A 13,246-nucleotide genomic window follows, 5' to 3' on the forward strand; every position below is an offset into this window, starting at 1 on the left:
GCACCATTCACTGTAGGACATTATTTCATGAATCCTCAACTCATCACAGTCCTCCCAGGTAAGCCCCGTCTCCCCTTGCATTTCATTAAGAAGGAAATCAAGGTTCCAAGAAGTGAAGTAACTTCCCCCAGGGTGCACACCAGAGAGCTGCAGAGCCAGGCCTTTGCCTCCAAAAGGGTGATCTGACTCCAAAGCATGCTTGACAGGAATATTTGGGGCCCTAAGAGTAGTTTCCTGTTTCTAGGTACTCAACCATGAGGACTCTTTGAAGGCCTATTAATACAGGAAACTTCCCAGTAAAGTTTGGGAGACTGCCTCAAATTCAAGCAATAATATAATACATCTAACTGTAAAGAGGATGACAGTGTGAAAACACAGGTCTCAACCACCAGTTAACTTTGGTGGTGTGAGAGGTGGGTCTGCGTGGGAGAAGTGCTGTGTAAATGTTTTTCTCACTGAATCTAACGAACCTTCGGAAATGCACACAGTTCTGTCTGGCTGCCCCCTGGGTCACACACCTAAGACTGAGCAACACAAGAATACGTAACCAAGAGCACCTACGGGGAATGGTCCAGTGTTGAAGGAAATGAAAGGGAAACCGGTATGACCATTTCTCCACATTAATAGCACTCTACATGTTTGGGCTCTTACAGAAAAAAAAATCCATCAAATCACCAACCTTCCCTCACCTCTCCCTGCTTCCCCATCTCATAAACTTGTCCTTATCTATCAGTCAAAATCCACATCTAGTTCCTAGAACTTTTCTCAACTCTGGCTTATAGCGTTCTTTCTTCTCTGTGCCTACCGAGCTTCGCTGACAGCAGGTATCATATTTTAGTTGTAATTAGACACTCACAAGATTGTCTGGTTGTAGTTTTGATGCCCATTCTCCCCAAGGAGGCTATTATAGTCTTAGTTATTTCTGCATCCTCAACACCTGGCACAATGCCTAGTAGACGGCAAATATGCAACAAAGATCTGCTGAATGAATGATGAATAAGATGTGATGAAAAAGGCACAGGTAAAAAATACCCATGCTATTATGAGCTCATTACTATAATAGAGGTGTGCAAGAAGTATTAAGGAGATGTGAAGCCAAGAGTGACTTCAATGTGATATATAGATGATGTATTACAGAATCGTACACTTGAAACCTATACAACTTAACTAACCATTGTCACCCAATAAAATTTAATGAAAAAAAAGGTGACTGATTACAGTAAGAAGGGCTGGGATGGCTTCTCAGGATGGTACATGACCTTGGCCTTACGGATGATGAGCCTTCATCCAGTAGGAGAGAAGGAGTGGCAGCCAGCTAAGGGCCGAGAGCCAGCCAGGGGTACAGTGTGGCTGACCGCTCCCACAGTAAGGGAGTGTCACGTACGTTAGCGGGGTGGCTGGGGTCTGATGGTGAGTCATGCCCCGGATTTTGAACTTGAGACTATTATCACGAGGAAGCCATGCAAGGCTTTTAAGTGGAGAGAAGTGACAGGGTCTGACGTTGAAAGATAAAATTGGTTTGAAGGAGAAAAAGACTTCTCCTTCAAATAGGAGGCCAGTTGAGACCCAACCACAGGGGTCTTGGCACAGACTGGTGGGCACAGACGAAAAAATGGGCCTAAGTCATAGGGCCAAATGCACTCATGTCAAGACACACTGATAAGACAGGCTTACAGGTCTCAGTGCAAGACTGCATATGGAGAAGAGGGACAGTGTTGAAGCTGACAGATTCCTAGCTTCACAGATGGGTGCACAGCACGGGCTGATGAAGAGCTTTGTGGGAGGAAGACAATAATTCACACCTACGAAGTCTATAGCTCATCCAAGGGGCCTGCCATGTAGAGTGCTGGAAGCAAAGTTATTCAAGGTATTTATAAGCCTAGGCTGAAACAGAAGTCACACCATGTTGTATTAACCAGATCTTTTATTTTCTATATTCTGATGTTTTGACATCTGGGTCCTTGCTGACCTGGAGGAACTGCCCCTCCCAGTGTTAGCTAGCGCCTAGAGATAACTAATAACTTGAGTACGTTTCTCAAAAATAAGCCAAAGGATCCAGAGCCCACACCCCAACCACCCCCTTTATCGGCTCTCACACTCTGGGCCACTAGTCACCTGCCCTAAACAAACACCCCCAGGGACCTGCTACCAGATAATTAGGGGCAGTCCCGATGCCCAAGAGCCCGCTGCAACTATTCAAACCGGCCAGTCCTGAGCCTGTTCACCCTGCCTTCCCCCCCCCCCCCCCCTTCCACAGAAACCACAATCCAGGCTCTGGCCCACAGCTGCTCCCTCTCTTTCTGCCTCAACGACCGGTGTTCCCCAGTGTAGCCCTCCATAGGACGGCATGCCTCTCCTCTAAGGAAATGTAATAAACGATCTTTTCAGTGGCAGTCGTCTCCTGATCTGTTGGCCTTACTGTACTTCCGACGTTATATTATTACTCCATATTTTAAAACAAATGTGGAAGAACCTGAACCCAAGAGGCACGATGTGGATTTGAGGCCCAGCTGTGCATTCAGTCACTGATTGTGGGAACATGGTTGGTCGGGGACTCAGTGCTCCTGGCCCCATGGACCTTCCAGGGTTGTTGGAAGGAGCAAATGAGTCAGGGGGCTTCTCTCTGAGGCGTTTATCCAGGCACAGTAGGCATTTGTGACTAATATGAAAGGAATTATGTTACTCATCTCTATCTCGTGAAGACGGGGATGGGGTAATGCTGTTTACTGAGTAACTGCAGGTGGCCTTATCAACAGATCTTCATGTGTTGGTGGAGGGGAAGGTGAGCCAACATTCTCACCTACCTACCCAGCACTCACTTGGGCAGGTCCCTCAATAAGCTGAACATTGCTAATATGTCAGGGGGTAAATTTTATTCAAGTATCTATATTTGCACTTGGAAATTTCATTTTTTATTATTATCTTTATATGCCATCCACAGTGTTACACCACTAATAACTCCTAATGAAATAATAACTGAATTTGCTGAGCGCTATTTACTCAGTGAAAGGAATAATGCTACGTGTTTTCCCTGTAATTGTCTCAGTATTCACAACAACCCCATGAGACGAGTGTTTCTGTAGCCTGCATCTGACAGATGTCTACCTCACAGCGCTAACAAATCAGAAAGATTCAAACTCAGGAAGTCAACTCCAGAGCCCGTCAAATTACCTTGAGAAAATAAACACAAACACTGCTTTTAAAAAGCTATTTGCTGTGCTAATCAACTTGAGCTTTCACTGATGTTGCATTCTTGCATAATATTCCCGTAAATTTTTTTTAGATGATGTCTCTTTTCCAACAAGGATCTGATTACTGATATATGCGATATCAGAGTAAATTAGGTGAAAGAATCAAGCAGCTTCCTTATTCTTAATTCCCAAATGCGTCTTGATTCTGGATAAGTAAAAAGTTTGTAACCTTAAAATATCCTGCTCTATAGAATCCTTCATCCCAAACACCAGCCCATTTCCCCCCCCCCTAAACTTTCCAAGTCCTTAGGAAGCCCTTATCTATTTAAGAAACCCTCTCTGCTTCCCAGAGACTTACCCTTAAAAATTGGTGCTCCTAAAGTCACAGATTGGGTACAGTAAAAGTGATGGCATAAGGGAAAGAAGCACTATCCTTTCCACTTAATTTTCCAAGAAAGTATGGAGATACCTAAGCAGAGAGGGAACAAATTCCAGTATCAATGTGGCTGATGGGAGACTAAATAATAAAAGAAACACGATTCCTCCTCACCTGTAAACTTTGCAAGGCAATGAGCTGCCTCACCCTTTGCAAAGAACAAAACAAATCAATGGTGCTACACCCCACAGGCAAATTCCACGGGTAGCCTTCCCGAGCTTCCATGTTTTAAAAATCGGTGGTCAGTGAAAAATTTTCCATTGCGATAAAGCCAAATTCACCTCTCGCCATTGCTTTTTTAAAAAAATTTTTCGTCAAGTCTATATTAACTAATCTGAGTGCAGTTAAACATAATTTGCCTGTTTATTTGGTGAGATAAAGGCTACAGAGTCTTCATCTTACTTTTTTTTTAAATTTTATTTATTTTAAGTGTGTGTTTCCAGGACCCATCAGCTCCAAGTCAAGCAGTTGTTTCAATCTAGTTGTGGAAGGCCCAGCTCACAGTGGCCCATGTGGGGATTGAACTGGTAACCTTGTTAAGAGTACCACGCTCTACCCAACTGAGCTAACCGGCTGTCCACATCCTACTTTTTATAAAAGGTATTTCAATTGGTCTTAAATATCCTTATGTCATAACAATGCAACTGCCAAAATCCCTACGCAAAGTAACCACTATATTTTTGAGAATACTTGTAACAATACGTAACTGGAGCTTTCCTGGGAGCTTGCTCAAATGGGAACACTACAGCATATACCCAATAACCCAAATTTAAAGGTAGTTTTGAAACACAGTAATTCAGCCTTGCCTTTTATTAGTAGTAGTACTTTCTGTTAAAGGAGAAAGCTTAGCCCAACAATTTTCAAGTCAGTTCATTTTTTCTAATTCTCTAACACATGACCTGTCAAAATCAGAATTAAGTTCCTTTTTCAGTCCCAGCGCCCCACATATGATGCAGCGCAGACAGACAGGGAACCCCCACAAGAGAAATGGCAACTGTCAGGAAATAAAAATGATATATTCCCATTTCCTGTGTGTTTAAGGATCAGTCCATTAAGAAATCACATGGAAGAATGTGGGTTGCATTGCAGGATACCATAGGTAAAACATTTTCATACGCTAACCTGTTGAATTCTCTCTTTTAAATGAAAATCAATAGATACATTGGGTTACCTGGCAATTTATCAGAATATATGCTTAATTTGTAGAGGTAGGTTTGGTCTAAACCTCTATGGAAATAAGAAAGAGAAACATTCTATAGGGTAGCTAAAAACGAAATGCAAGCCCAGAGAAGTTCTCGCTTCTCTTCTGAATTGGAGTTTTAAGTGTCTCAACCTGCAAAGCAACAGGATGAAGATAGGAATTCACAAATTAAAAATTTTAAACAAAAATTAAAAATGATCCTTCTACTTGCTCCTTTCTTTTCCACTGAATGTATATTTTTGCCCCTTATGACTCCTAATGTCCAAAGCTCAGCATCCCTGTAACGTTTAGGGGTCTGTCAGGCTGCCATTCAGTTCTGAAGGATAAATATATGAGTTGACGGCTGTGTTAATTAACTAGGTGGTGGGAACCCTTCCACAATGTGTATGGGTATTAAATCACTAGGATGTACACTTTAAACATCTTACAATTTTATTTGTCAATTATTACCTCAATAAAGCAAAAAAAAAAAAAAAAAAAAAAGGCCAGTGGTGCCAGGCGTTAAGTGGGGAAAGAAGGATAAATAGGGGAAGTACGGAGGATTTTTATGGCAATGAAGATACAGTGTATGATACTGCAATGTGTATGACGTGTGTCATTATACGTTTTTCCAAACCCACAGAATGCATACCACCAAGAGTGAATCCAAACATAACTATGGATTTGGTGATTATGATGCGTCAGCGTAGGTTCATCAATTGTAAAAAATGTACCACTCTGGGTTGGGGGAGGGGGCCCTGTTGATGACGAGGGATGTCGGTGACGGCAGAGGCTGTGCACGTGTAGAGGCAAAGGGTGTTGGGATCTCTCTACCTTCAGCTCAAGTTTGTTGTGAACCTAAATGGCTCTAAGAAAATAAAGCCAATATTTTTAACATTTGCTACCTATACTAAACAAAACAAAACTGAGAAGGTTGATCTCCCTCCAAGCAGTTCCACTTCCCCTCTATTGTTCAGGAAACAGGGGGCTAGCAATGGGGCGGGGGGTGCAAGTCAATTCACTGCCTTTAGGCTGAACTGGAGCAGGGGTAACATGCTTATAAGAATTTCTTTAAAACTGTCCAATCTGTTTATCACACCAGGCAGACAGCAAAACCATTCCTGAAAGTGACGCTAAAAATATTTATTGACTCTAGGGAACTAGGTGTCGTAGTAAACACAAGTGACTGCAAATGGGCAGGAAGTTTCTGTTTGCAATGAGTGATTAAAAGGTTCTACAATTACATTGTGTTGCACAACTCTGTAAATGTATTAATAATTATAAAATGGGCAAGTTTTGTGGTAGGAACGTATACTTCAATAAAGCTTTTCAAAACGCCTCGGATGGAATCCGTAACCTTAAGGAGGTCAGAATTGTTCAGAGGAACCCAGCAAATTTGCTGCTGGGTGAGTTTTCATCTCATCTCCAATGTAAATATCCTTGAACATCAGCCCAAGGTAGCCAAAGTGTGAAAATGACTCACATTCTTGATAAAGCAGCAAAGGGGACCAGAAGCACGCAGCCCCTGGTTTCTCCCTGGAGGGGGAGGTGCAGGAGGAGAGTCATTTCCTCAGGACAGAGAACCTCTTCCCAAAGGAATGCTGCTAGAGAGAGACCCCAGCCACCAACCACTGAGGTAAGTGGTGGGAGTAAACCAAGTTTTTAAAAAAATCACTACCTACTCTTTATTCTGTCTCTCTCCATAGGTGAACGAAACCCCTAGGAAAAATGTTAAATGAGAACTAGAAAAGCTCAGAATTCATAAGGATTATCCAATCAGTGGTTTTTCTTTATAAAGCACGATGAGCACCGTTCTTGTGCACATGGTCCAAGGCAGGCAGTTCATTGACAAGTCTCTGATTTGGCCTATAAAGGAGTAAACTGGGCAAAGAAGAGCTTGGAGAGTCCTTTTAATAACCACCATAAGATCTAGATCAGCGACCTACGAGGAGGGTGATTATTCTGTTATGCCTGAGACAGTTCTGGCAGATGCCTACTGTCCCGGCTTAATAATTATGAATATCCCTCCCGTCATTCTCAATCCTTTCCTGCCTTGAACAATAAATTACATGTTTAGCTATAAATGTGAACTGAGGGGGGATGGATTGTGCTGATCCACGCAGCACGCACCAGTTTTGCCTCAGTGCTGGCAGCTGGTTACGGACCAGAGAGACTCTACAGGCAGAGGGAAGGTCCACTGGCCAGGGAGCCCACACTTGGAGCTATGGAAGAGATCTACAAGGTCAGAAAGTCCAGCATACATACATTAGAATCATCTGGGTGATTTTTTTTTTTTCTTATTGGGCAATATTGGGGAACAGTGTGTTTTTCCAGGACTCATCAGCTCCATGTCAAGTCGTCGTTTTCAATCTAGTGGTGGAGGGTGCAGCTCACTGGCCCATCGGGGACTCGAACTGGTGACCTTGGTGTTATGAGCACCGTGCTCTAACCACTGAGCTAACCGGCCACCCGATATTTGTTTTGCAATGACCCATGCCTGGTCCCTCCACATGGAAATTCTGATATACAGGCTTGATTAAGCAAGCCCAATCTTGACCATCCACCTACATTTTACGGGATGACAGAAAAGGTAAGTGAAAGATCACTCTACAGTGGCCTGCTTAAGTTAATTTGGCTGGTGTTGCAGAGCTAGTGAAATAGCCCCCGTCTCCCAATTTCCAGTGCCTGCTGGGACTCCCCCAGTCTTACTCAAAGACTGAGACCTAAGCTGTGCTGCTGTAACAACCACCTCCTATGACAACTTTCCTCATCAGCCCCCTAAATCTCCTGCTTCTAATGTGCTAACATCCATTTGTAAATTAGACCTCCCACTGGGCCTGGCCTGGATGTGTTTGTTTTCATGGATATTCATTCCTTCACTCAGAATTGAGACTGATACTCCAAACCTGCCATCCATTGGATGAGACTTTTTTAAAACCCATTTCAAAACAAAATTACTCACATAGCTCAGTCAAAAGTAGTTCAATACCTAAAGGTATTCCATCTAGAATCTACACATCTGAGGCTATGTAGCTCTGATTACCTGAGACTTTACAGATTTGTTCATTTTGGGACAATAAACTGTGTGAGAGAGAGGGCCCGATAACATTTTGTTCAGGTTGGAGTTAAATATCTTTCCGTGGCAGTACAAGAAGCCCATGGGAAAACGCTGATAAAGCTGGCTCCACGCCACTGTGGTTTCTGGTGCAAATGGATATTATAACCCCATCTCTATCGTGCCTATTAATGCCACGTGGCTACGGCAAAACAGGTTAACATCTCTCCTGGCTCAGGAAAATTTACACCAATGCAAAGTGTACTGAACAACTGTTTCTCTCTGTTCCCTCTGTTCCACACCCTGCTGTTTCTATAGGATCCCGTCATACCTACCCTACGAGTTATCTGAAAGAAAGGGACCAATGTACACCAAAGAACAGTAAATTTCTGTTTGATATGGTCAGGTCAGGGGATATTATGGTTAATATGCAGTTACTGTGTAATGCTACTTTAATATTTAAGAAGTACTTCAAGATTTTACAATGTCTTAGGGTTGTATTAGTGAGGAATTCCACTATATTCATGTTAGCTAAAATAGCATTCTGAATATAATAGCATTAGATAAGAGTTTCCTTGGGTGTTTAGTGATATTTCCTAGCAAAGAGGGACTAGGGACATTCTGTCTAATGAGTCACCCAGCTTGGAGAAAAGGGGCAGCAGTCTTTTCCTGCAGCTGCTAATGAATGAGACTGCCCCTGAGCCGCCAATACCCCCACACCACCACCACCGCCGCCGCCGCCGCTCTGCAGAGAGCACACCAGAGGCAGGAAAGCCGACGCTTCATGGACGGAGGCTGAGCTACTACGCACAGCTCTCTCCAACGCAGCCTGATAGCAGGTTTCTCAAGAGGAGATGACAGGTGGTCATTTTCAAATGCAAACTTCCCACCCTCCCTGTGAAAAGCTTAAACATAAAAAAAAAATTCTATGTGGTCAACTAGGAAGGAAAAATGACAGTTTCTAGCATGAATACATTGCTGTGTAAGTCATGTTGCTGAAGTATCCAGATATGAGATCTGCTCCAAGACCTGTAGCTGCAGCTTTTCAAGATTTGCGGTAAGAAGGTATTTCATCTCAGTTTAGAAGTGTTTTCACTGTTTGGTTCTTAATACTACTACTACTACCAAAAAAAAAAAAAAAAAAAAGAAAGAAAATAAAACAAAGAAAAGCACCCAAACAGGGTGATTTCTATCTATACTACTAAGCTAACATCATACCCAAAAGTTAGTTTACATACGTACATTCTCTGTCTTTAAGTTCATTTTGGGGAAGATGGGAACAAAGGCACAGCCTCTGATTATTAAGGACTGATAGAGAAAAAATAATCTACTACAGATTTTCTGCAGGCTTTTCTTACTTAATGAGCCCTCACTGTTCTTTGAGGTGAGGGCCTACTTAATTCTGCAATGGCAGAATTAAGACCATCTATTAAAAAGAAACGAAACATGTTCCTTTTGGTGAAATATATCTGCAAATATACAAAAAAACCAATGAATTACACACTTTTAATGAAAGTGAACTGTATGGTATGTGAATGATAACTCAGCAAAGCTGTTAAAAATGCTCTCACGTTTTTCGGCAACAGTGTAAAAATAATCACAAACAAGAAAAAAAAAATTCCTAGTTTGCTTCCTAAGCCATGGTGTTGATGTCACCCAGATAACGAGGTTTGCCCTGGGTGCTTTTTGAGGTCTGCTGAGATGTGCTTTTACTTAGCTTCTGTGAACACAACAGGCGCGTCCAGGACGGAGGGTGGGGCTACCCCACCAGCACTCACTTAGAACAGGGGCTGATCACAGTCGGTGTAGGTGGGTAAACCAAGGCAACATTCACTCGTTCGCTGCCATTCTTGGGGCAAATGATCTCTGCCACTCCTTCTGGTCTGGGCTGACTCAGCAGCTCCCCTGCAGGAGGAGAGAGGAAAATGCATTAATGTGATTTGCCTTCAAAGATGGGACCACTTGATGGAGAAATACAGCACTTGCTTGGGAATGGGGAGGCAGGGAGAAGGGCAGGTAAGAAGGATCCACAGAAAATGGATGCCAAGAACAAAAGCGCCACCAGAACCGTCAGCACTGGCTCTGCTCCCACTGTCACTGCTGAATTCTCATCTGCGTCACCGTGGAGAACGTTCTAACGGTTGCGGCAGGAAGGCCACCCTTCCAGACAAAAACAGCATCTGCCACTATTCTCATCACCTTCCTTTTCAGACTGACTCGGGAGATCTTCATCTACATGTGGCAGCAAATTGAGCCAGGATCCCCAGAGCCCAGAGACGCTGGGGCTGCCAAGAAGGTCGCTGTTCATAATTAGAATGCAGGCAGACACGACGCAGGCAGGCGGAGCAGTTTTTCAACAAAGCCCTGCATAAAAGACCTGGAAAGGCAGCAGACTAAAGGTGTTATCAAGGTAAAGAGCCCAGCTTCATACTGGCAAGAGGATTTCCTGGGTAGGTTTGCATGCAGATTTGAAAAGGCCAACAAAATACAATCTTATGGGTAATGGGGTCCAGTAAAAACAGGTAATTAACTTAATGGATTATCACAATACCCCAAGGATATCTGCATACTCTGCATGCCCTGGATATAATCCATCTCCAACTAGATCATTAAATCCCTAAGCGCAGTGATGACTTCCGTTCCTTCGTTTCCTGCCCCTTGTCCAGTGGCCCCCCGCCCTTTCTCTGCTCCCACGGCCAGCACGGTGCTCTCATTCAGAGACAGGTCAACACATAGCTCCCGGCTGATGATGGTACATGTACTCATTCTTGCCTAAATCCCCCTCTTTCATAAACCAAACCAAGGGCACAAAACGTATGCCAACTGGGGAAAGATGCTACTGAAATGAAAGTCAACTCTATGGTAGCCATCACTTGTATTACTGATTTGACTTTCTAAAGACCCCGAAGTACACGCCGCTAAGACTAAAATCCTTTGCCTCCAAATACTGTGTCTCTAACAGCCTCACCTTCAGAGCACTCACACTGACAGAGCACGCCCACGTGCCCCCGAGCTACCAGCTTTAAATGTGCATTGCACTGCATCTTTACAGTGTTCCTCGGAGTTTATCCTCATTTTACAAATGAGGAAGCTTATGCTCAGGGAGGTTCTGTGGCATATACCCCAAGACAAGAACTGGCAAGTGGGAGACCTGGGATGTGACCTTGGGAACCCGTCTCTGGGGCACCCCCCTTCACCACCACTTTCTAATACCTCTCAAAGCCGGGACTACTTCTTTATGCCAGAACACATCTCTCCGAGAAGAACAATCTAAAAACACTATTTTAAAATAATGATATAAGCATTGGCATATTTGTACTTTTATGAAAGACATTTATTCCCTGGTTTGAACACTTTTTCCATGGCTTTGCACAATCGGAACGGGATGTACTCTGAGTTCCTTAGCTAAACTACTGTAAACACCAGATTACTGCAAAATTTGATGTGGCATGATTAGGTTACGCTATAGATACTTGGGTATCAGAACTATACTCCAACACCAGGTAGGAAAAGAGCCCAAAATGTAAAAATGCAAGTTAAAACTGTAAACATTAAATGTTATCAAAGTAATAAAAAGAACCACAGTAATAGCACGTTAGAGCTAGACTGACACTTAGAAGTCATCCAGTCCAAATACCACTTTACAAGTCAGACGCTCTTTCAGTTCAACAGATTTGCTCCACGCCCCATAGAGAGCTGTGCATCTTTCAACCAACCAATCCACCATGAACCCCGGGGCTAGAACTGCAACAAGAGGGTGCTCTGAACACCCAGGCCTTTAACACACCTGGCCCTGGACTGCCCTCCCCTGGTCCTTTCCCTGGTATTTCCATTTGTACTTTCTCTCCCAAGATTAACCACAAGGGTTGAACACAGGCTGACTGGGCCGCTCTGGTTTCCCCTGAGAACTCTCTCCTAGTCAGAAAGTCATGTAGGCCTCAGCTTTCAGCTGCCTGCCCAGATAACAACTGCAGATGTCAAACCCCACCCCAAGCACCCATCCCTGGCATCAGCCTGGCACAGCTGGCTTCCTTGCTGGGTATTTTGTAGGTTTTGTGAGCAGAAGTTCAGTTTGCCAGATAATTCGAAACAATTTACAGTAGACTAAGCATTGGTTATCAATATCCGTTAAACCAGCAGTTTTACTCTCCCCGTCCCCCATGCATCAGACTCCCAGTAACATGCAGGACCACACAACTGGGTTTTGTATCTGGCAGCACTGCCAGCCACTGAAAGAGCACAACAGCTGTGGGTACCGAGACGTTTCATGCGTATGAAAAATTCACTTGATGCTACAGAAAAGTGAGCAACAAGTAGAAGGGTTCACAATCTCCAGTACATCTGTGCACTCCGACAAGCGCCAGTATGCTTAGGGTTTAAGAAATGGGCCCCAATGCTAGATTAAGAAAATAACAGAAATAGCTTTTTCCTCCCCCAAAACCTATCTTATCACATGTACGAAGAGTGGTTCATAACGTGTTACCTACTAAAATAGAAGCTCATCGTCTTAAAATTCTTTAACACAAATTTGAGTTTAAAGTACAGCCATTTGTTGAGTATTGAAATAGGGAGACACTACTATGTGTGAAGAGCTGCAGGGAACGCAGGGGATACAGGAACCTAAGGCAAGGCCTGTTATGGGGAGGATCTCAGCATCTGAGAAAGTCCAGTGTGCAAAAACAGAGCCACAGTCCTGCATAAGAAAAGTCATATGAGATGCTACAGGAGTAATGAGAAGGACAGACTAATACTAATTTGCAGAACTGGAAAAGACCTTGAAGAGTGTGGAACATTGACTCAAAAGACCCAGTAACGTTCATGATCATAATGGGAAGTAATACATGAGCTCTACCTTACCATCATGATGTCACATATGTCAAGCTAAAAAAGAAACACAAACTAACCTCATAAGAAAACATAATCATCGCAGAAGCAGCTAACATTTATTAAACATTTATTATGTGCTTAATAACTATTATCTCCCTTAGTCCTCATGACAATCCTATGAAGTAGGTACAACTATCATCCTCATAATAGAGAAGTGAGGCTCGGAGGTGTTAAGGATTCGTCAATAGTCACAAAGAGGAAGTGGCATTGCCAGAATTTGAACCCTGGACTACCTGAGTCCACTTTTAACCTTTGTATAATACTGTCCTCTGGCCAGGATATTGTCATGATTAAATTAGATAACATATGAAAAGTGCTCAACACTGTATCTGGCATCTAATAAGTTCTTGACACTATTATTATAGTGATAAGATTTTGTAGAAGCTTACTTTTCAAAATATATAAAAAATTTACAGTACCCAGGTTCTCCACAGTAAAGCAATACACAAGGATTAGACCATTAATTAACTACGTGCAAAACACCCCCCCATCAGAAA

The 13,246-nt window shown here is 43.1% G+C and overlaps 1 protein-coding gene across 4 annotated transcripts in view; it reads right to left on the reverse strand.

Annotated features, from left to right (window-relative positions):
- MFHAS1 (multifunctional ROCO family signaling regulator 1) overlaps positions 1-13,246 on the reverse strand; it is a 68,931-nt gene that overhangs the window by 3,595 nt on the left and 52,090 nt on the right. For 2 of the 4 annotated variants that reach the window (XM_088793410.1, XM_088793411.1), the window contains exons 2-3: positions 9,641-9,767; positions 3,550-3,660 (exon numbers count right to left, since the gene is read on the reverse strand). In XM_088793410.1, the coding sequence (XP_088649536.1) occupies positions 3,633-3,660; positions 9,641-9,767 (155 nt within the window). In that variant the 3' untranslated portion in view covers positions 3,550-3,632. The remainder of the gene's footprint in view (positions 1-3,549; positions 3,661-9,640; positions 9,768-13,246) is intronic. The other 2 variants (XM_019750541.3, XM_088793409.1) reach the window with 1 other exon arrangement.

Source organism: Rhinolophus sinicus, chromosome 16, assembly GCF_057876585.1.
Source record: "Rhinolophus sinicus isolate RSI-liver-muscle chromosome 16, RSI-T2T, whole genome shotgun sequence".
NCBI classification, from domain to species: domain Eukaryota; kingdom Metazoa; phylum Chordata; class Mammalia; order Chiroptera; family Rhinolophidae; genus Rhinolophus; species Rhinolophus sinicus.